This window comes from Parambassis ranga, chromosome 8, assembly GCF_900634625.1.
Source record: "Parambassis ranga chromosome 8, fParRan2.1, whole genome shotgun sequence".
Taxonomy (NCBI): Eukaryota; Metazoa; Chordata; class Actinopteri; family Ambassidae; genus Parambassis; species Parambassis ranga.
This window is the reverse complement of record NC_041029.1, coordinates 13,151,862-13,174,101: the sequence shown is the minus strand read 5'-3', so window position 1 is coordinate 13,174,101 and position 22,240 is coordinate 13,151,862. Positions and strand designations below refer to the sequence as shown.

Here is a 22,240-nt window from a genome sequence, read left to right as displayed (position 1 = left end):
CTGTTTTGCATATCCCTATCATAGTGGTCATATTTTGAGGTGCCTGGCTAGACAAAAGCACTTCCTCTTATTGTTTTAGACTTAGATAAATGTCAAGGTAGGCTACATCATTTAGTTTTATCACAGATTTACCTTTTCTCATATATTCATTCTATAAACATAATAAAATTAAAATCCTCTCCCCTGCTTGCTTTGTTTAAATCTGCAAATACTTCCATGTTTTGCTTTTTGCTTATAAATGTGTTGCAACAAGGAGATTTCCAGGGATTTCACTGAAGGGGGTAATTTACCAGATCATCTGTATCCTCTTAATGTTTGCATCCACACACGAGAAAAACACACAACTGCCGGCACACATCTGTACTCATGTTGTCATGGTTCTGTGTTTACACCAGCTTGTCAGTACTGATTGACCAATGGGACTTTAAAAACCTGACTGTTTTAATTGAATGAACTTAATTAAAACAAATAGATGTATGTAATAACTAAACAGGGTCATATCCGAATATAGGCTGCAAAAGCAGTGTTATAATCTCCACATCAAAGGCATTATATATTTATTAGCCCATGCAATTGCACATCAGGGAATCTATAATATTGCATGTAAACACAGACAGTACATAAGCCAGTTCCCCGAATCAGTAGTGTATCGCTCCACCTTGTGGTTCAACAGCGTCAGTGCAGGTAACTTCGTTTGTAAAACGACGTAGGGCTGATAATATACCACATTTATAACTTCCACTAAGTTATAAAAACAATATATATATATATATATATATATATATATATATATATATATATATATATATTTTAGGAACGAATCTTTACAATCTTTACAATTATGTAAATATATATCAAAAGCCGGTGAACAATAAAATACATTTGCAAATAATTAAAAAAAGAAAAAAAAATCACATTAGAAAATATGCACATACAAGAAATATTGATTTTTTTCCCCCTTCAAAATAAAAGCCTAATTATTATTTAAACAAGCGCAAATAGTAGTACTAAAGCACAAGCAGTGTATACCAAGTACTTACAATACAAGAGTAATAAACGTTTTGAGTTGATTTAGTATAAATGCTAGTTAATTATGGGGACAAAATAATTATTTTGAAATGTAACCGGAAATAGTTTCGTCTAAGGTAGCCGACTCAAAATCGATGCGCAGATCGCCATCGGCCGACGCCTACCAAGTGAAAGAACGGTAAGTGAAGTCCCTATTGTGTTTACCTACTTTTTAATCATCTTCCCGAACACGGTAACATATTCGTAAACTCAGACGTTCGTGTCTTATTCCGAGGACACGTGTTTGTGTTTCAAATGTTAGGACTTCTCAACGAATAGAGGCGGCAGTAGGAGCGAAATGGCGCTGAATGTGCCCAGAAGGAAGTTATTATTTTAGTACACTGAGGACGCGCAAACACTCAAGAACACACCGAATAGGACGCTTACATATAGCTATATATATATATGTATGTATATTTTCTTCTTTTCTGTGACTATATCAAAAACCAGCATTATAAAAGTTAGGTTAAGATGCTCACTGTAAGTTTTGCATTAAATGGCATCAAACTTTAAAAACCACACACACGCTTATTGAGGCATAATGTCTCAGATTGTAGGTGTACTGTCCTCCTGCTTGTACTTCTTTCTGCTGTTTATGTGATGTTTTTGTGTGTCTATAAGGTGTTTTTACATTCATTGTTATCTTTAGGATCAATAAATATACCTATCATTTCAAAATTACTATCTAAGAAACACCAAAAGTACATTACGAGCAATAAAACACATCTATTTAAAAAAGAAAAGAAAAAGAAGTCAGGAAAAAAGGGGTGTTTTAATCTCACTAACTTTTCCTACATGTCCCCACAAGAGTAGCTTTTGTGATTTTTTTCATGTGCTTGAGTATGGCTCCCATCTTATGTCATTATCAGGTTTTATCTGCATGCATGATATATGAAACATTAGCCCGTTATTAGCTCATATCCACCAGATTTAATTGTTTACATTTGTCACTCCTGACAGGTACTGTGTGTCAGGCCCAAGTTCTGCTTCTTTCCACACTGCACAATAGGCCACTCTTGGCCCAGAGTCAGACTCCTGGTCTGCATTTACGGGCTAAGCAGGCCTGGCGTGAGTCCATCCCTGAACGAGAAAAAACAAAAAAAATAACTTTGTGTCCTGTCAGTGCAAATGTCCTGATTCTTATTCACTTTCACAAAAAATGGCAAGATAAGGCTCACAACATTCCAAGTAAAAGCATTCCAAGTTATATAAAGTGTGTTAAACTTTAGCATCAGAGCTTATTTTGCAGCTGTGAATTGTGTGTGTGTGTGTCTGTGTGTGTGTGAGTGGGTTGTCCACCAATCAAAGGTGTCCTTGAGGGGGACACTGAAACTTACGTTGCTTTTCACCTTGCACAGCAATGTGCGTGTGTGTGTGTAAATATAGTGTTTACAATAACACAAAACTGATAAAAGCAACAACATGAGTCCTGTAGCAGTTTTTAGAACAATATCGTCAAACACTCATTCACAGTACACTGTTGAAGGAAGATATTCTGCACTGTGTATTGCTTTGTGTAGGATGCTTCTCACTTACTGCAATGACTCATATTTCTTTATTGAAGATAATAAAGCAGAAGTAACTGGAAAAAGGGAGATGGAGAGGTGTGACTGGATTCTGTGAGTTAATGTGTGCACGCATACGCTTTTCTAACACCTCTGAACATGTGCGGCACAGGGCTGGGACATTTTCCTGAGCATCAGCCGACACATCCCTTAAGGAATGCTTGGCTCTGTGCACTCTGTGGCCTGCTTCAGGTTGAGTCCCCTTTTTTTGTGCTGTCCTTACTAAAGGCTTTGGAATTTCATTAATTTGCGTGAGCGTCACTGGCTATAACACTGTGTAGCCTCTCTGCACAGGATCACCATGGACTGTTCCTTTTGTATTAAGGACTCAAGATTTTAATGTCTCAATTACAGGGTTGTTAGTTATGCCTGTACTACAGCAGATTCTGTGTTTCTTGTGTTGTTCCAGAAGTGAAGGTTCCAGTTTTGAAGTTGAATCTTTGCAAATAAGAGTTATAGATTTGCTCAGGATTAGTAGTAATGTACTGAATTTAAACATATTCATCAGCATTAAAATGAGCCCAAACAAAGAGTTAAAGTTATAAAGAAAGATCTTTAACTGTTGATCAGTTCAAATGGCTTAAATCCTCAAAACAGCTATCCTCCAAGACCTGACAAATACTCTGTAAAATGCTATATCACTGTAGACAGAAAATGTCATTAAATGGGGAACTAGGTGCTGCAGTCTTATGCTGCTGACTATTTCTGCCATTTTGACTGGGGACACCCTAAAGGTGTGATAAATGGCTTATTAACAAATGTACAGAATCCTAAACCTCTATCTAGAGTCACATTTCTGACTCTACACTTGCGTGACCAAATATGTAAATTTATGACTAATAGACTAGTAAAATGCTAACCAACTTCTCAAAACTGAACTGAACTAATGTCTGATAACATATATGTCACATTTCTTTGAAGAGCTGAGAGACTCTTTGTTGTTTGTTGTTGCGGTTTTTAACAACACGAACATATACCAGAGAGCGTGCAACACAACATGTGACAGATTCACACACACCGACTGGCTACAGCGCACATGCTCATTAGGATAATGGAATACTCTTGTAGTGTCAAATCAATTAATGAGCTGGTTTGGTTGTCTTAATGTGTTTATTAGACATACATGCTGTGCCGTACATGTCATGTCTGTTATTTAACTGAAACGTTTTATTTTTATTCGTTGGTCAGGAGATACACAATCACTGTTATCTCGTAGATTATAAAGTTTAGCAGGTGTTTGTGTGTGTGTGTCTGTATGTGTGTGGGGTTGAGTATGGGGAAGTGTAGGCCCATTTCCCATAAGTCACTTGTCAGGCAGCTCCTCCCCCAGTTGGCTGAGAGCCAGGATCTCTGCCAGAGGGCAAAGAAGAGCTCAGAGCTTACTGAAAAGCAGAACATGAAAGAAGAGGCAGCTCGACAGAGCACATAGATGATACTTAAAGCGTGGACATACGGCAGAGAGGAAGCCGTTTAGACTGGCATCTCTAGGTACGTCTACCCTGCCTCACAGAGTTGTTGTTTTGGTTGTGGTGTTTGGTGCAGTGGGTTTCCTTTCCATGTAAATTCACTGGGGTGTGGTGGTGCAGCGTTAACGCGGAAGTGACAGTTAAATGGCTTCAGTCTAGATAACAGTGCAGTGCATCAAGTCAACACAGAAGGTAACGGCGTTTGTACACTTTAATTGAAATGTATCTGTTATCTGTTTTTCTGTAGTGCTTGTAGGGATAATTTGTTAGCTGTGTCAAGAGGAAGAATCTGCAGAAAAAAACTGTGTTTTGTCTTTGTGTGAGAAACTGTAATGGATACACTGATGCAACGTGCTGCAACTGTAATCCCACATATTATTTGTTCCTTGCTTATAAACACTGCTGAATGCTTTGTGCTTTACAATGGCTACGCTTCAAAGCTACAGCAAAGACAGTCATGCAGATCTTTTTTTTGGGACTATCAGCCCAGCCGTGCCTCACCTAGATTATTTCCTTTGAGTGAAACAGAGCACTTGCATCTAACGACACAATTGCAACTGTCAAAACAAGGCCCGGTTTGAATTTCCTGTCTCATCGGCTCACCGCAAACTTTCAAAGTTTCACTTCATTTCATTGTGTTCCTGAACTGACATGGCACAGTCTAATATGTCAAACCTCAAAGAAGAAGCAGGCTGTTAAGCTGTTATTGCTGTGTTCATATTGCACATTCCTGCAAAACATCCTAAAACCTTTTATCCTGATTGTGGAAATTGCAGTCTGTGGTATCAGGAAAGTGGCATTAAAGAATAAAATAAGAGGAATAAATATCTGTTAAACCTTTAATTTTGAAAATACATCCTAACAGAGATTTTAACACTCACTCCTGGTATGAGGAACTGGATGTAGTCACTGGTGTGTAAAAGTGCAGTCTGTAAAAGAGACAAATACATTGTCATTGCGCAAGGAATTAATGTGCAACTATGAAATAACGTTTTAAAATGTGGAATATTTCTTCTTATTTGGCATTTATTTGTTCATTTATAGACATGTAGAAGCTCATTGATGACAAAGAACTTATCAGTGGCTTGTGTTCTGCCTTCTTTTTAATTCCAGCAGGTAACATGGCGGTGAGGCAGAGGATTTTCAACTCCACAGCACCCTTCTCTGGCTCCCCCCAAGCCAAGCTGAAGGGGTCCGTCACCTGCTCCACAGCGGAGCAGGAGACGGAGGAGGAGGAAGAGGAGGGGAAGGACAGCAAGATATCCTACATGAGTCAATGGGCTATAGTCAACAAGCTTTTGACCCAGGGGACAGCAGAGCAAGTGGGACAAATGCCCTTCAAGACCACAACTATCGTTGCCCAGGCTGAATGTAAATGTCTTTCATTGTCTTTCCAATAAAAGTCAATATTAAATAACTGTGCTTGGATAGGACTGAATATTTTGCTCTGTTTAGGTGAAACCCAGGACTCTCAAGAGTTTTGCTGTGGGCCATCCAATGCCCCCTCCCTTATCTGCTTCTCCAGCAGGTATGACACTAATTCCACATCATTCCTTGTGTATTTATTTACATGGGTTACACTGAATTGTATATCGCTGTCTTGGTCCAGTCCCTCCTCAGAGCACAACAACGTGGCGTGCCCAACAACAGCTTCCATCCAGGCACTGAGCAACTCGCCGGCACACCTTGTCCCGAGAAAGAAGACCCGGAGGAGGCAGAAGCGCAAGGGGAAGAAAAGAAAAGTTCCTGAACAGGAGAGTGGAAGTGCTCTGGTCCCAATCCTGGTGAGTTATTTTTTGCTTTTGATTTTGAAAGAGCAGACAAATTCTTGTTGTAATTCTTCAACAAGAATTCACAACATTCTTGGCAGTCATTCCCAGGCAAACATTAAGGATGGAGGATGGCCTTGATGTTCCACTTCACCTTAGAATGTAAACACTGTGGTTTTTCTTCTTGTCCTGTGTAGGAGGAGTCGTCACTCGGAGGAAGACGTGACCTAAGTACCTCTTGCTGTAGCAGCATTGAAAGCTCTGCGGAGCAGGACCGAGGGCAAGGCTACAGCAAAGTCTCCAGCTGCACTCCTCTCATCTGTTCTCTTCGGGTCCACTTCCCTAGCCTCCAGTCGTATGAGCAGGACAGCAGCTCAGACTCCCTCTGCAGCCCCGGAGACTATACGCTGCCACTCGCTGGGCTCCGGGGCAACGTCAGTCAGGGGGACTCGTGCTACGCAGGTCCCTTTTTTAAAGATGTGGCGAGGGAAGCAAGGGAGGAAGAAGATGAGCTTTTAATGCCTGATTCTCCCAACGAGGGGATCATCTTTTACAATGATGTACGTGCTAGTTGATTACTTCGTTCCTCTTCCTGTCTAAAATGTGCTTCATACAATCGAACATGTCTCCCTCTTTTCATAATAGAACCTTCAGGTTGTGGACTCAGAATACAGAGAAGGCAGGGAATATGCTCTCTGTGAGTTTACCAATGAAGGCTCCTATGGTGAAGTATACAGAGCTGAAGATATAAACACAGGATTCAACTTTGCTGTCAAAAAGGTATTGCAGGACATCTAATCCTTTTTGTTTTTTCCCCCCACTGCATAGTTCAGAAGTGTGACTCCTTTGTTCGGTGGTTTTCTCACAGATTGCACTGAAGAGGTTCAGCAGTGAGGAGGTGGGTGCGTGGAGTGCCCTCAGATCTCCCCGTGTGGTGGAACTCTTTGGAGTGGTCAGAGAGGGGCCTTATGTTTATCTTTTAATGGACCACAAGTCTGGTAAACACATCTTCCTCACACAGATATGAGTAAATGAAGTTCTGGGATGCTACAAATGACTGTAGATGGCCCAACACTTATGTTCTTTGTGATCGAACATTGACCTCTTTGTCTGTTATTCCAGGCTCCCTGAGCCAGCTGATAGTGGAGCGTGGCCGACTGCCAGAAGATTTAAGCCTCCACTACCACTCTCAGGTCTTAACAGCACTAGAGTACCTGGGGAAGAAAAGAGTGGCACATCTAGATATTAAAGGTATATACAACTATTGATTTCTTTTCAAAAGTGATGTCTGAGATTTGAGATTTACAGAAAAAACACTTAACTTTCATTTATTTACTCAAGGCAGACCTATAAGAAGTTAATTATAAGAATTATCACAACATTTGGGAGATCACAAACACACAAACCTTGCCATCTTGCCAGGCTTCAAGCTATGTGGTTGCATCCGAACCGAGATTGGTTCATGCCAGTCAGCAGCCTATAAGGAAGTACTGGCTGCTGTGTGTGTGATTTAGATTTCATGACAGTTGGAAGCAGCTGTTTTTTAATAATATAACAACAAGCTAACTGCTGTCTTTAAAGCTCCTCAGTGGTTTGTTGTGTTTAATTCTGGCGAGTTCATCTGACTACATGTTGACTGACAGATGGTGCATCCAATCATCTGGCACCATCATCATCACCATCCTTGTTTTTTTTTTTACCCCAAACCTTTGTAGCTATTTCTGTGCTCCTAGATTTAGCTGACAGTCTATTTTTTTACAAGGATATAAACAGTTAGATGTAAAGGTCAAAAAGTAACACACTGGATATTGGCCTATAAACCCTTTCAAGATGAATGTTAACAACAGTAATAACAGTAAAAATAAAATGTGTCAACTTGACTTTTACTTGTTGTGATACCTGGTGGCAAACAAAAACAGAGAGTAATCTGTGATTTTCTTCTCATCAGAAGGTTTTGGTGTTTTTGTGCAGCTGCTGTGTGGAACGCCAGTGTCATAGATACAGTCTAGATTTGATCTTTAGACACCTGTGTTGTGAAACCGGATTACCACAGAGAGAAGAAGACGGGCTGGGAATTTCCCACAGTGTGACTCACCGCTGCTCTTTAGAAGCGCGCATGTGCACAGTTAAGGAGAGCGAGAAAGAAAAGAGAGAATGAAGGGGGGGGGGGGGGGACAAGGAGCAGGAAGTTGTTAGCAGAGAGTACAAGATCAGAAAAGTACAAGGCTAGGGAGAAGGCAGAAGTGGGAAAAAAGTAGTTGAGCCAAAGAAGGAAACACAAGAACAGAGTGAGAACGAAGATTTAGGAAGAGCAAAGTAAATGTTGAAGGGTAGACAAAAGGTGACTTTTTATGTAGCTCAAGCGCCACCTGGTGTCTGTAATCTAACATAGCTATATCTGCTTAGTTTTCCACATTCATTCCAGTTTTTTTTTACAGCAGCAGGACCTCTGTGACTTCATATTTCCTCTTAATATAGCTCCTTTGTCTGTAGAGCATGTTAAGTCTGTACAGCTGCCCCTGTTTCTAATTATGTTATTCTCAAACTACACAAACACAAGTCATGGAAAACAGCAGGACATTAATGCAGTGTCTTACTGACTGTTTCCCACAGCTGACAATGTGTTGCTGTCGGAGGACGGTAGAGACACCTTCCTGTGTGACTTCGGACACGCAGAGAGACTCGACAACCAGGGGCAGAGCCTCAGCGGGTCCAAAGGTAAATATATTGTAACCATGGCAATTCAATTAAAATGTGTGAACAACATCCTAATTCATGGTTTTCTCTATGTAATTCAATGCAGAGCTCAAGGGCACAGAGACCCATATGGCCCCTGAGATTGTAAAAGGAGAACCCCGCGGTGCCAAAGCAGATGTGTGGAGCAGCTGCTGCATGTTACTGCACATGCTCAACGGGTGTCAACCATGGACGAGATACTACACCTGTAGACTTTACCTGAAGGTGCGACATCTCTCACACACGCACACCACCACCACCACCACCACCACCATCATCATCATCATCACACCGTGTGTACTGTTCATATCAAACCTTGACTGAATGCACTGTTTCTGATGATTACAGATTGCAAATGAACCTCCGCCTCTAAGAGAGGTACCACCTGACTGTAGTCAGCTCACAGCTAAAATTCTGAAGGCAGGACTCCAGAAGGATCCTGTGAAGAGATCATCAGCATCTGACCTTAGAGAGAAAACAGAGAGAGCTCTAAGAGAAGGTGAACTATATCCTTGCATCCAAATGTTTTATCTATTCTATAATAAGGATGAGAATAAGGTAATCTGAAACTAACCTGACAGCAAAAACTCAGGGAAATGAAATACCTTTGAAGTGCAAAAACCATCTCCAGTGAGGAGAAATGCATACATGTCAGCTCATCTTCTTTGATAATGACACCCTTGCATACATCATTATTTATGAATGAGAGTTATAATGTTGTTTATTTGATTGCAGTTGGAGGATTCACTAGCCCAGTGAAAGGCGTCTACACGGAGCCCCTGTACATCACCAACAAACCGCCTGACTCTCTGCCACTCAGCAGCAGCAGTGACATTGAGGAAGTGATCACAGCAGAGATTAGGACGAAGATAGACAGTGAGGCAGAAGAGGAGGATCATTCTAATGAGTCAAAGCGATGTTCGCCTTGTAGCCTGCTGATAACCGAGCCAAACCACAAGGGGGTCAGTGTGCCTGAACTGGAGCTAATCAAACTGGAGCGAGGTGAGTTTCCTTTAATCTCTTATTTTTATATGCCAAACTTGGTGCAGGGTTGAACTCTGCTGTGACTGTCTTCCTGTGTTTCAGAATTCTACCTGAGCAGCCTGTCTCAGCTCCATCCTGCTGAGATACAGGAGCAGCTCTTGTCCTGTATCAGCAGTGGTCCTTATTCAACCTGGGAACCGTGGGATAAAAAGGTAACTCCAAAGACACATTTAACTCACTGCATCCAGCATTTGTGTCCATCCAAGTTGGCTGAACAGGGTTTATTGACTGCCTTATGTGCTTTCTTTTAAATGTTTCCCAGGACTCTGGTCGCTGGTCTCTGAGCCCAGGAGATGACTTCAGCTCTGGCGTCTTCTCCTACAACAGCCAGCCAGATGTGCCAGTCTTGAGTCTGGAATTACTGGGACACACACAACAACCACCACCATGCTGTTTTGAAGGTGAGAAGAAAAATATCTCTTGATATATTAGCAAATGTTTTCTGAACATGTCCCTAACATTATGTGTGTCTCTGCTGTGTGACTGGCACAGGGGTGGATGTCTGCATCAAAGACTTCAACAGGAAAAGCATCCGGATAAGAGAGGCGCGTCGGGTGAAGGTGGGCCACATCGCCACTGGAATCAGTGATCAGGTGAGGCCTAGCAGCATCACATCATGACAAAGAGAGCGAAAAAACATAGATACAATAATTTGACATTTCTTGTGTGTCTGCTTTTATAGATCTCGAAGAGAGTGTTCACTCTGGAGACGCCGCAGGGCCAGCATATTGCTCACGATGAGGAGGTACAGGAATCCGGTCTCGAGCTCTGCTGTGTCCCTGCGCCAGACTTCAGCCCCGCCTGGAGATGGAGAATCAAAGATGGGCTCCTGGAGACGAGATAAAGACTGCAATTCTCCCCTTGTATCAGCTGTTATGCTCATAACGTGTGCCTTTTATTAGGCTGTGTAGCCATCTGACTGACTCATCGATTGGTTGAACTGTCGGTACGTTTTTTTAACTGCCTTTTACATGTCTCATGATTGGAAGGAATAAAAGCTCCTATGAACTTTCATCAAAGGTGTCTTCTACTAGCTCTGTCTCATGTTTACATTGAACCTTTTTTATTGCATGTATGTAGGTCAATAAACATTTTACTGAACTGTTCAGAGCATGCAAACATTTCCTTCTTACTTAATTCAGTTTGTCATTCCATGCTGATTAGTAACTTCCTTCATGTTTACATCCATCTTTATGTTAATTACCATCATCCTGAAGTTTAAAACAGCAATCTTGATTAACATTTATTAACCAGTGAGCACATGTGTCTTAACATTGCATAGACATATTATATTGGCTCCTCTGAAGATTTTGATGGAAAGGCTTTTAGTGTTACAGTAGATTTCGAAACATTGATCAAAGTAGGTAAGGCCTTTTAACTGTGTAAACAACTACTAGTCCCTGGAGTAGTAATTCTGTCATCTCCTAAAGGTTTAGTTCTGCACTTACAAAGAGAAATAGGGACATAAAGTGGGGGAGTTGGAACCTCACTGTGTAATATCTCTACATCTCATTGGTAGATCTAAACAGTAAAAATATTTAATCTGATGTGATGTGCCTACCATTTAATACATTGTTGCCATCAGTTAATTATAAAAGTACAGCCTCAAACTCACAAATACATAAGAGCTAGCAAACATCATCCATCTTCTTAACCTGCTTTGCCCTGTACTACTAGGCGACGGGGGGGGGGGGGCTGGAGCCTACACCGGCTGTCAATGGGCATAAGGTGGAGTACACAGATTGCTGGTCTATGATAAGGCTACCACAGAATGACAACCAACTAGTCACACACACACACACACTTGTGGCTGTTTTTTGATAATCGATAATTTATCATTTAAGAATAAACAATCTTACAAATAAGATTCACTTGATTTTGTTTCTAGATGAAGGAAGGTAAAACTCTTGGAACATAAATTTTGGCTGCAATAAACTTTTTGCTACAAATTTCAAAAAGCTCTACACTGGAAAGTAGTGGGTAAACAAAAAAAGGATGTAACATATTTAACTGTACAAATGGGATATATGGCAAAACAGTCCAAATATATATATATATTGTTTTTCCAGTCTAGCTTTTCCATAGACGTCTGCTGCGGCCTCAGGTGGATACAAACCATGTCCCCCCCGGAACGTGTTTACTTGTATAAAACACTAAGGTAGCTGAGGAAGTCCAAAGAATATCTAAAATAAATCATAATTTTTTTCATTCATATGCGTAACTGCATTTACACTAGGTGAAAAGGTGTGAAAAAATATGTACTCAACATCTAAATCAGACATAAGGCCCTGTATGCAAAATTATTTTTATTAAGTATATCAACTTGATTTCAAAGCTAAAATAACAAGCAAACAAAACCATTAACATTAACCCCAGAGCACTGTAAAACAAGAAAAATTTATAAAAAAAAAAGCTCTTTGGAGAATATAAGGTTACAGTTTTGAACTGCTCATGTAAAAATACAGTACTTCTGAATATGAGGTAAGTATCTGAGTAATCCATTGCATTCTGTGCCTGCAGCCTCTTCCTGAAGGACATGTCAGTCCATGGCACACACAGCTCCATTCACAACCCCAAAATCAAAACAACAGGCAGGAGATATCTTATTGGAGTCTCTATGCTAGTAAAAAAAAAAAAAAAAATCCCAGCACGATAGAATGGGATTTAGTCTGTTGTGATTTTGGTGAGATCATATAATCTAATTTAACCATGGTCATGTAAACAGCTTTGTACACAAGTTGATGATGTGGCACTTTTTCTTGAAAGTTGAATTGTGCATTTACTGAAAGAAATGTGGACATAAACTGGGAAAGTTCAAACAATACTATCAAAGATGTATGCGACTGGTCTTGTTAACAGAGAATGTCTTGATGACTTCCATCTAACCCATTCAAGTGTATCGGACCAGTATAACTCACAAATATATTAACTTAATTAAAGATGGGAAAAAGGACATGGAAACAAATTATCTGTATATATAGATATATATATATAGTAGAATTAAGAATGCTTGTATGTACCAAGTAAAAAAAAAAAAATTCTTAAAACGGCATTCTTTCAAGAGACGACCTCATCAACCTTCCATTCTGTGCAAGGAAATACACACAATTCCGTGGTGGGCACAACAGCAGTTTCAGTCCAACTCCCCATTACATGTGGATGGGTGGCAGACATGAAGAGTAGCTTCCACAGGTTCTTCCTCTGCAACTTGTTCACACCTCTTCACTTTGTTGTCCTCCAGGTGTTATTTCATGTTTCTGATGTTGTCCTTTATTCCCCTCAGCTGTACTTGTTCCCTTTCACCTTCCTGCTCTTCATACATACATCCCTCACATCTTGCGAATGACAAGAACCGTGATGATAACACCTGCCATGAACACTGCCACTGTCTGCCACGTGGGAGTGCCAAAATAGGAGCCAATCCCCTCCTAAAATGAAAAAAAGAGTGATAAAGAAATGTGAATATTAACAAGTAAATAAGTTACGGAACTCTTTTGCCTTATTCAAAAATGGCAGAAGAGAATGTGAGGACTCATGTGATCACTACAGGAGCCATGAGACTTGTTAGCACATGTTGTGAGGCTGATTCAACAAATCAAATCTGTTTGGATTTTCCATACAAACCGTGAGAAAAAGCTATAGTGCGATCTTATTCTGAGTGTGTTCTTATTCCAGTTTATATTGGAGTATTGCTGTGCATGTAAACAATACTCAGTGAGATGTGCTTGTTTGCTCCTTACCCAGCCGCCTTGCTCTATGATCCAGTTGATCACATGTTCCTGCAAGTAGTCTATGGTCCAGTGGATAATGGTTCTGATGATATCAGGAATTTGGGATTTAACTGCCTGGGAAGGTATGAGGAGAAGGTTATTACAATTTAAGAATAATTCCTTATTACAGATTTTGTTTTTAAAATAAGTTATAGATATAACTCCCTTTAGATGAATTAATAGTTTTGCTGCATTCATTCTTTTTTCAATTTGGTCTTTTTGTGGCTTTTCTTGTTGCTTAGGAGTTTTGCAGGAAGACTATTGCCACATTTCTTCTATGCTGTAATCTAATTTATACTTAGCTTTGTAGATTAACGTAGATTAACATCAGGAGAATCAGCTTCACTTACTCTGATGACAAGTCGACAGGCAAAATAGAACAATGCCACCACTCTGCCCCAGTTAAATTTTCCATCTGAGAAGATCTCAACAGCAATTCTCATAAACGTTTCCTTTGTGGGACTAAGAGAGGGGTCATTTATCATCCTAGGGAAAAAAACAACACGTGCAGATTAGGAGCAGGTAGTTGTGAATTACATTTTTATACTTGCGTCACTGTATTTGGTTAAACAGACAGCCTACATTTGAAACTGTTGATTTCCATCCAGCTGATCTCCAATCTGCCGTAGGCACAGCCCGAACTTCTTGTGCTTTGGATTGGACAGCTCTCCTCCACCCAGCTGCTCTCTGGTCACAGTAATACTGCTGTCACCGTACCGCTGCACCCCCTCATAAACAAAACTACACAGGAGGACACAGAATTATATGATTTGGCTACTCAGTTAAATAATGAGTTATCAGTCATACATACTTACTCCTTTAATAAAAGTGTGCTCACTTCTAGGATCTGATCTTTGCCATTTCCTTAAAAACAAAGACTTTTGTTAGTTAGGTCATCCAAATACTCATACAAAAGTGTTCGTACTGTTTGACTTATGCTGGCCTTCATGAGGATTTTAGTATTTTAGTTGCCCGACTATGCAAAGTAGTACGGTATGGGTGCCTGGGGTGGGCAAAAACAGTAAAAAGTAATGATTTATCAGGAATACTAAATTATGCATAAAACAACTTTTTTTTAACATACTTTATACTTAAAGTATTTTTTTAGTATTTGAGTATAACTATATAATCTTTTCATGACTTATTACTGTACAATTTTGCCTTTTTGGCCGCCCTGGGCACCCATACCGTACTTCATCGCATAGTCGCGCATCTAAAATCCTGGTTGCAGCTGACTTGAGTTTCCGCTGATGACTCACTTGACCGTACTGCTATATCAGAGAAAACGTAACTTTCATTTTGTTAAATGTGAACTTATTAAATGTGAAAAAAGTTACTTTAAGGTTTTACTCCTCCCATATTTATTTGTTTAGTGTAACTGATTACTTTTCAGTGGATTTTTCGTTAAATAAACGTCATTTTTGAATTAAAGAACCTGTTAATATCATCATGTCATTTACAACAGCTAAATAAATTAACCAAAATTAAATCATTTATGGTAAACATAGTTGTTCACCGCCCTAAAAAGCTATTTTTGATATGAAAGAACGTAATCTTCTACTATTTAAGTTTCGGTTTTATTTAGGCTACTTTGCTAACTCACTCTTGTATAGACATCCCAGCTAGCTAGCTCAGCTATATAACGCAAGTAAGCGATAACCGTCAAGCAAGCTACAACTAGAAACCAACAGTTAAGTATCAAAGCATCATTTTATACAGGGCTCCAATGCTGTTAAAACACTGTCATGGTAAATTCTATTTGATAATATTACAGATGACAGCCCGTACCTCTCCCGCCTCCTCCCGAGTGCGATGCCATTTTGACTCTGCTTCCACTTCCTGACTGAAATGTGAAAACTATTTGTTTGTGAGTAGTGGCTCCAAACTATGACGGATGACGCAAGTGGACTGACGCAATGAAGTTACTTTCCGGCTTTAGGACCCCGCAGTTCCCGCAGTGTGTGTGTTTTTTAAATATTTAGTCTGTGTAACATTTTACTTTTTATTTATAGAATTTAACCACATATACATAACTAAAGACAAAAACAAAGGAAAGAATACAAACACAATATTTAGTGATATTTTCCTCTAACCTGTTATCACAAGCTAGTCATACTTCGCTGCTCATGTGCTTTTTATAATAAACCTAACTAAACTCTATGTCCCGCAGGATTCATACATTTGCAAATTCAAAACAACAGTAGGCTATTTGAATAAGGCGACTAAAGAAAAAAACATTTAAATACCCCATCCAAACTCTCTCCATGCTGGACTATTGGTCAGTATTTTTCTTTACTTTTTGTTTTTGGTTTCTTCTGTGGTGTCATTTAAAAAAAAAAAAATCATATTTCTGTGATTGCATTACATCAATACAACAATCGTGTTCACAGCGTGCATTATGGATTACGTTGGCACATCTTAAGAGTTATGGTCACATGTAAAATCAATCCATGTGATTACATAATGAACTAAACCACACTTTGAGGTTACAGGTTGTATAATAATCCACAATTTAAAACTGACTACATTATTAGTTCTTAGCAAATTATACACCACCCTTCCTACTTCTCAACTTTTATGTTTGCTTCTCAATTTTCATTGACCCTAATATTACTCACAGCGGCTTGATGTCCATAAGTCTTACATTTCATAAATATACTTCTTTATAATGTAATCGATTACTTTCAGTAAGTACATTTTTTGAAGAATTGAGAGCTTTTATTTTGAAACACAGGTGAAATTCTGTTATGCGGACGAGCGAGTGTCGCATACCAGTGACGTCACATATGCCGCCGCAGGTAGGCACCCTAATAACACCAGCGGTGTAGCTACCCCTACTGGACACCTAGCAGAATGACACCGGACTGTATAAAAGATTAGAAGCTGCCTTCTTTGACCTGGTTACATCAATTAGAAAATAATATTACAGAACAATAAAATGATTTCTTATGTTATTTTTTGCCTCGCCTTTCCATAGTCGTCACTTTCTCCTCCTTGCAGTCTTCCGCCCGTCGCGGGCATGCACAGGCCTCTTTTTTTTTAAAATAACTTTGTTAGGAAATCAGTAACAAGAAACAATAAGTAACAGTGCCAGGGGTTACATACACAAAGATATTTTTACTATATTTTATAAATACTATATAAATTTTACTTTAATTTTAATTATATAATTTTACATTTTTATTTAGGATCAATAGAAGATGAACTCAAATTACAGACATCTGTCCAGAAGCTGGTAGAAGAGGGGCAAGACCAAAACAAATGAAAGACATCATCAGAGGATCCCAAACAAAAAGAGCAATTGGTATCAGTGATACTTTTAAAACGTTGTGTAAAAAAGAATTTAGAGGGATAAATTCTGTAAATGATTTTTAAGACACTTCTTTTATTTTATTATTTATCATATATTTGGCAGATAGATTCCAGATCTTCTTCCAGTTAAGGTTGCTTATTAAGTTATCTTAATACCAAAGGCGTCTTTGGAACAGGAACGAGGCATGATGTCTTCCACATGACGGGGACTCTCTGAAGACTCAGGCTGAGGTTGAAGACATGATGAAGTACTCCACTTAGCTGGGGGGGCACAGGCTTTCAGGACCCTGGGGCTCACCCCATCAGGGCCTGCAGCTTTGCCTGTGTGGAGTCTCTGCAGCTGTCTTCGCACCTGCTCTGTGGTGAAGGTGATCGGTGGAGGTGGGGAACCAGTAATTCCCAGGTGATGACTGTCAGCCGAGGGGTCAGAGGACGAGGTGTGAGCAGGGCCATCTGGATGAGCTGTGGGGGAAGAGAGGGCGGGTGAAGTGGCTGGTTGTTGTCGCTCAGCTGCTCAAGAGTCAATAGCAGGGTGAACTGGGGTCACTGTATCAAAATCTGTTAAAATACTGATTCAGCTCATTGGCCCTTTCCACACTGCCATTATCACCACTGCTGCTCGACCTGTAACTATGTAATATATATGTGATAGTCCTCATTCCACTCCACACCTCTCTTGTTTTGTTTTGCTGAAGTTTCCACTCCAGCTTCCTCCTGTACTTCTCCTTGGCCTCCCTGATTTTTATTCTGGGGGGGCCAAGGAGAAGTACAGGAGGGACTTTTTCAATATTGTAGTAACAAAATAAAAGTAAATTCAAACCACCTACTTATAAAGATAAAGATAAAGCAGCATATGTGAGGCGGGATATACCTTTTCTTTGGTTCATAAGATTCTGCCTCTCAACGACAAATCTCTCTGAAGCCATTGATGAAGTTTTTTCTGGGTTTTATCAATAATTAAAGCACTCTATGGCCTCTGAGGCCTTTTTTCACTCCCCTATACTGTGATTACATAACGAACTAAACCACACTTTGAGGTTACAGGTAGTATATTAATCCACAATTTAAAACTGACTACATTATAAGTCCTTAGCAAATTATACACCACCAATATTTGTATGAGAGCTGGGCGCCTGTGTTGTGAAGAAAACCCACAACCTCTATTGTAATGAATCTTAACTGTGCCAGTCAATACATAGCTACAGAAAGACATAATTTATTTTTTTTTTATTATTTATTACAACAATCAAGCCAAAAAGATTTTGGAAACAATTTTCAGTATTACAAATGTGATAGAAACTGGAAAACTTAAGAATATCAAAATGACCCCATAGTAAAAAAACACCAAGGCACTGACAAACGAGGAAAAACATAAAAAGCTGTTTTGGGTATACAAGATTGTGTACATGAGGTTACAGTACTTTTGAATATGTGAGGTAAGTATCTGTGAGCAATCCAATGCATTCTGTGTCTGCAGTGTCTTCTGCAGATTGAAGGACATGTCGTTATTTTATGACACACGTGGCTTCACTCACCAACACGAGATGAAAAACAGGAGTTCTCTTAGTGGACCCTCTATGCTGGTAAAATGCTTCAAAAACATCATGTAAGAATGTGACTGTTCTGTTGTCATTTTGGTGAGATCATAAAATCTTTTAACCATGTTCACGTAAACAGCTTTGTACACAAGTCCCCGGTGTGGCACTTTCGTCACGTCCTGAAAGCCGAGTGCGAGTACAAGAAGAAAGTGGGGACACGGATTGGGGAAGTTTAGATCACATCTAAATTACTTGCAATAAATATCTCCTTAACTTGATGTGACATGGCTGCATTCTAATACATTTTTTTTTGCTTTAGACCTTTTATAAAATACATCCTCAGACTCACAAATACATATGAATATACAAGCAAAGACCATGATGAAATGGATGGAGAGAGTGGGAAGATTGGAAAAGAAAGGAAATGGAACTACAAACTAAAACAACACAGAAAGGAACTTAACTTAATCAGAACATATTTCAATATATATATATTTCAGGGCAGATTTAAGAATGCAGTGACTTTTAGAAGTACCAAGTAAAAAATAAATTACTTAAAATGCATCCTTGTTCAAGTCTTACAACCTCTCCAACCTCCCGTTTCGTGCGAGTAAATACACACAATTCTCTCCAGTGACGTAAGGATCGTGGGCACAACAGCACTTTCAGTCAAACTTCCAATCCTTGCACGAGGAAAGGAGGCAGAAACGAAGAGCAGTTTTTCTTCCTCTGCAACTTGTTCACGTGTCTTTATTTTTGTTGTCCTTCAGGTGTTATTTAATGTTTTTGTTCCTGCCCCCCCCCCTTCCCATCTTTCTCCAACCTGCTCTTCGTACACATCTCTCACATCTTGCGAATGACAAGAACAGTGGTGAGAACACCTGCCAAGAAAACTCCCACCGTCTGCCAAGTGGGAGTGCCGAAGTAGGAACGAATACCTTCCTAAAAAAAAAAAAAAACATAAGACATGAGACAACTTTTTTTTTTTTATTCATGAGGTAAGGTGTGTCCGTTTGCTTCTTACCCAGCCGCCTTGCTCCCTGATCCAGTTGATCACATTTTCACGGAGGTAGTCTATGGTCCAGTTGATAATGGTTCTGATGATATCAGGGACTTGGGTTATAAGAGCCTGGGACGATGTGAGGAGAGAAACTTTATTGAATGACCACAAATTTGTTTCACTTTATTTTGCTTCTACATAGATGTCCAGATTTACTCCTCGTTTGTCTCCCCCCTGGACGGGTTGTTGGAACATGCACGGCGGATACAACTCATAGTTTCCACACTCTTTATTGCACACAGACACAGGCTAAGGGACAACGTACACAAACCACTTAGCCTGGTGGCTTTTTAGGGGGAGGACCCCGAGACCCCCCATAATATAACTGCTTATAATAATTCACATTTTCAATGCTTCTGATGCCCATGCGAGTAATGACTGTTCTGACATGAAGATAAGTAGGCCTACCTGGATACCCAGCTAGGTCACCTATGCAATAACTGTTAATATGTAAACAGTTTTTTATTTTGATTGAGTCTATTTTATAATGTATATATCTTTTTATTGGTAGTCTATTTTATAATGTATATATCTTTTTCTTAACTTATCCCTTGCTGTCTGTATGCCATTGCAAAAATGCAATTTCCCCATTGTGGGACTAATAAAGGTTTCTTAATCTAATCTAATCTAGTTTGTCAGTTCAGTCGACAACGTTGTAACAAATCAACTGGTTCATCTTCAGCAGAGCAGAGAAAGTGACATTGCCCCACTGGCATGGAAAATCAGCGTAATAGAAAGTTAGATCAACATAGTATGGATGCCATTAATTCCACCAGAGTTGATGTCACTTGACAATGGGTAAATGTAGGTTTACCCATTTCTCACCTTAGTGAATGTTCTATACCCATAAATTCTTTCCAGCATATCTTAGTGTGTAGACAATAAATATTTGAGCTACAGTGGAACTCATACAGAGCCTTCATATAACACAATAGTAAATACAAGAATGGCTGTTTTCAAATGTTACATAAGCTTCAGTAAGCCTGTGTGTGCACTTGCACAACATATGTGATTCACATCTGTGTTTTAGTGTGTCTTAAATTAGATTAGATTAGATTAGATGTGCACCTGTCAGGGTGGGATCATGTATTTTGAGTAATGTATATAGTGATGACAAAAGACAGGGCACTGATACAAGTTTTATGCCCAGCTAAATATGATATGCATTTTAGTGATATGCCACAATATGAGCATGTGTCTCCAAAATTAGAGAAAAGAGAATTTGAGTATGGAAAAAGTCTGTAATTTTAAATTTGGAAATGTGTAGGAACCCTGCTACAGCTGCACTACTAAGCAACTGTGCATGCTCCTCCTTACGTGTGTGAACGTCCTACATATACACATCTCAACAGTCATGAGCAACTATTATAATCAAACACACAACACAGTAAACAAACATCCCCCACTCATATTTAAGTAATGAGGTTTTCAACCTGGAACATCCTAAAATAGAGGTAGAACCCCTTGAACATGAATTGTAGGTGAATTAAACTTTTTTGGGTCTGATCTGTGCTTTTCACAAAAACAGAGTCACTTACTTTGATGACAAGTCGACAGGCAAAGTAGAACAATGCGACCACTCGGCCCCAGTTGAATTTTCCATCTGAGAAGATCTCAACAGCAACTCTCAGAAAAATGTCCTTTGTGGGACTAAGAGAGGAGTCATTTATCATCCTAGGGGAAAAAAACCAACAACATTTAGGTAATTAGTAAGTACAATAATACTCATACAGTAAATTATTATGCTTTGGTTTGTGGATTTATTTAAAGTCTACCTCTGGAGCTCTACATTTCCATCCAGCTCATCTCCGATCTGCTGCAGGCACTGTGCAAGCTTCTTGTGGTTTGGGTCAGACAGTTCTCCGCCACCCAGTTGTGCCCTGGTCACTACAGTATTGTCTCCATGCTGCCTCACCCGCTCATAGATGAAACTACACAGGAGGACACAGTGTAATACTATACCTATGTGGCTATTTGACCAACAGAATATCTGGATATCATATGTACTTACTCCTTTAACAAAAGTGTGCCCACTTCCAAGATCTGGTCTCTGGAATTCCCTTAAAAACAAAAGTAAGGCGCTAGTTAGATGATTGAAATGCTGATACCAAAGTGTTCCTACTCCGATTCTGTCTCACAGAACAACAGTTCATTTACTTTAATTTAGATCATTCAATATTTCACAGATTTGTTACTTTTTGCGACTATTTTTCGTCGGATTCATGTGTGTTGCTCTGTTTACTCCTAAACATCCGTTGTGTAAAAAAACGAACAAAAAACAAAACGCTGTATATGTCACCAACAACATCTAAAAAAACAAATTCGCTTATGTCAAACACAGTTGTTCACCGCCGCGTTTAAAGATATTTATTGTAAAATAATGTTGTCTTCTCATATACAAGTTTCAGTTCTGTTTACACATTTTTGCTAACTCACTCTTGTATAGGTATCTCAGCAGCTAGCCCAGCTGTATAACGCAAAGTAAGCGATGGCTACCGTTAAGCTAACGTTTAGCGATCTTGCTAAGCTAGCCACAGTGCTGCTAATGTTACTACTTAGCGAGCTACAACAACAAACCTACAGTTAAGGACTATTATCAGGTTACCCAAGGCTCCAATACTATTGGTAACACTGTCACGGTGAATTTTAATGTGATAATATTACAGATGCTAGGCAGTACCTTGATCTCCTCCCGGGTGCGATGCCATCTTGATATCGTTCACTCTGCTTCTGCTTCCGTACAATCATGTGACAACACTTATTTCGTTTGTGACTAGGGACTCAGAGCAATAGAGTAAAACATCTCTCTCTATGGCTCAATGACGTATGAAAAAGTATTGGATTTGATAACCATCATGGGGACTGATGGGCTGACGTAATGTCATAAGGTTACATTTCAGGTTGTGAGATGC

The 22,240-nt window shown here is 39.5% G+C and overlaps 3 protein-coding genes across 3 annotated transcripts; 1 reads left to right on the top strand and 2 right to left on the bottom strand.

The window, feature by feature from the left end:
• The first annotated feature begins 1,133 nt into the window (after positions 1 to 1,133).
• map3k14a (mitogen-activated protein kinase kinase kinase 14a) lies at positions 1,134 to 10,662 on the top strand. The gene is made up of 16 exons (XM_028412856.1): positions 1,134 to 1,207; positions 5,213 to 5,470; positions 5,555 to 5,627; positions 5,709 to 5,883; positions 6,066 to 6,428; positions 6,514 to 6,648; positions 6,737 to 6,866; positions 6,991 to 7,119; positions 8,482 to 8,586; positions 8,672 to 8,829; positions 8,953 to 9,103; positions 9,340 to 9,606; positions 9,691 to 9,800; positions 9,911 to 10,049; positions 10,141 to 10,241; positions 10,331 to 10,662. The coding sequence occupies exons 2-16, from the start codon at positions 5,221 to 5,223 to the stop codon at positions 10,490 to 10,492; spliced, it is 2,448 nt and encodes an 815-aa protein (XP_028268657.1). The 5' UTR covers positions 1,134 to 1,207; positions 5,213 to 5,220; the 3' UTR covers positions 10,493 to 10,662.
• A 1,277-nt stretch (positions 10,663 to 11,939) lies between these two features.
• On the bottom strand, positions 11,940 to 15,310 carry LOC114440469 (apoptosis regulator BAX-like). The gene is made up of 6 exons (XM_028412927.1): positions 15,207 to 15,310; positions 14,234 to 14,282; positions 14,001 to 14,159; positions 13,769 to 13,904; positions 13,389 to 13,493; positions 11,940 to 13,076 (listed from the first exon to the last, which is right to left on the bottom strand). The coding sequence occupies exons 1-6, from the start codon at positions 15,235 to 15,237 to the stop codon at positions 12,978 to 12,980; spliced, it is 579 nt and encodes a 192-aa protein (XP_028268728.1). The 5' UTR covers positions 15,238 to 15,310; the 3' UTR covers positions 11,940 to 12,977.
• A 2,632-nt stretch (positions 15,311 to 17,942) lies between these two features.
• LOC114439656 (apoptosis regulator BAX-like) lies at positions 17,943 to 22,232 on the bottom strand. Its single transcript, XM_028411748.1, has 6 exons — positions 22,009 to 22,232; positions 21,340 to 21,388; positions 21,104 to 21,259; positions 20,867 to 21,002; positions 19,293 to 19,397; positions 17,943 to 19,210 (listed from the first exon to the last, which is right to left on the bottom strand). Exons 1-6 carry the CDS (start codon positions 22,034 to 22,036, stop codon positions 19,112 to 19,114), a joined length of 573 nt encoding a protein of 190 aa, XP_028267549.1. The 5' UTR covers positions 22,037 to 22,232; the 3' UTR covers positions 17,943 to 19,111.
• Between the last annotated feature and the right edge of the window lie 8 nt (positions 22,233 to 22,240).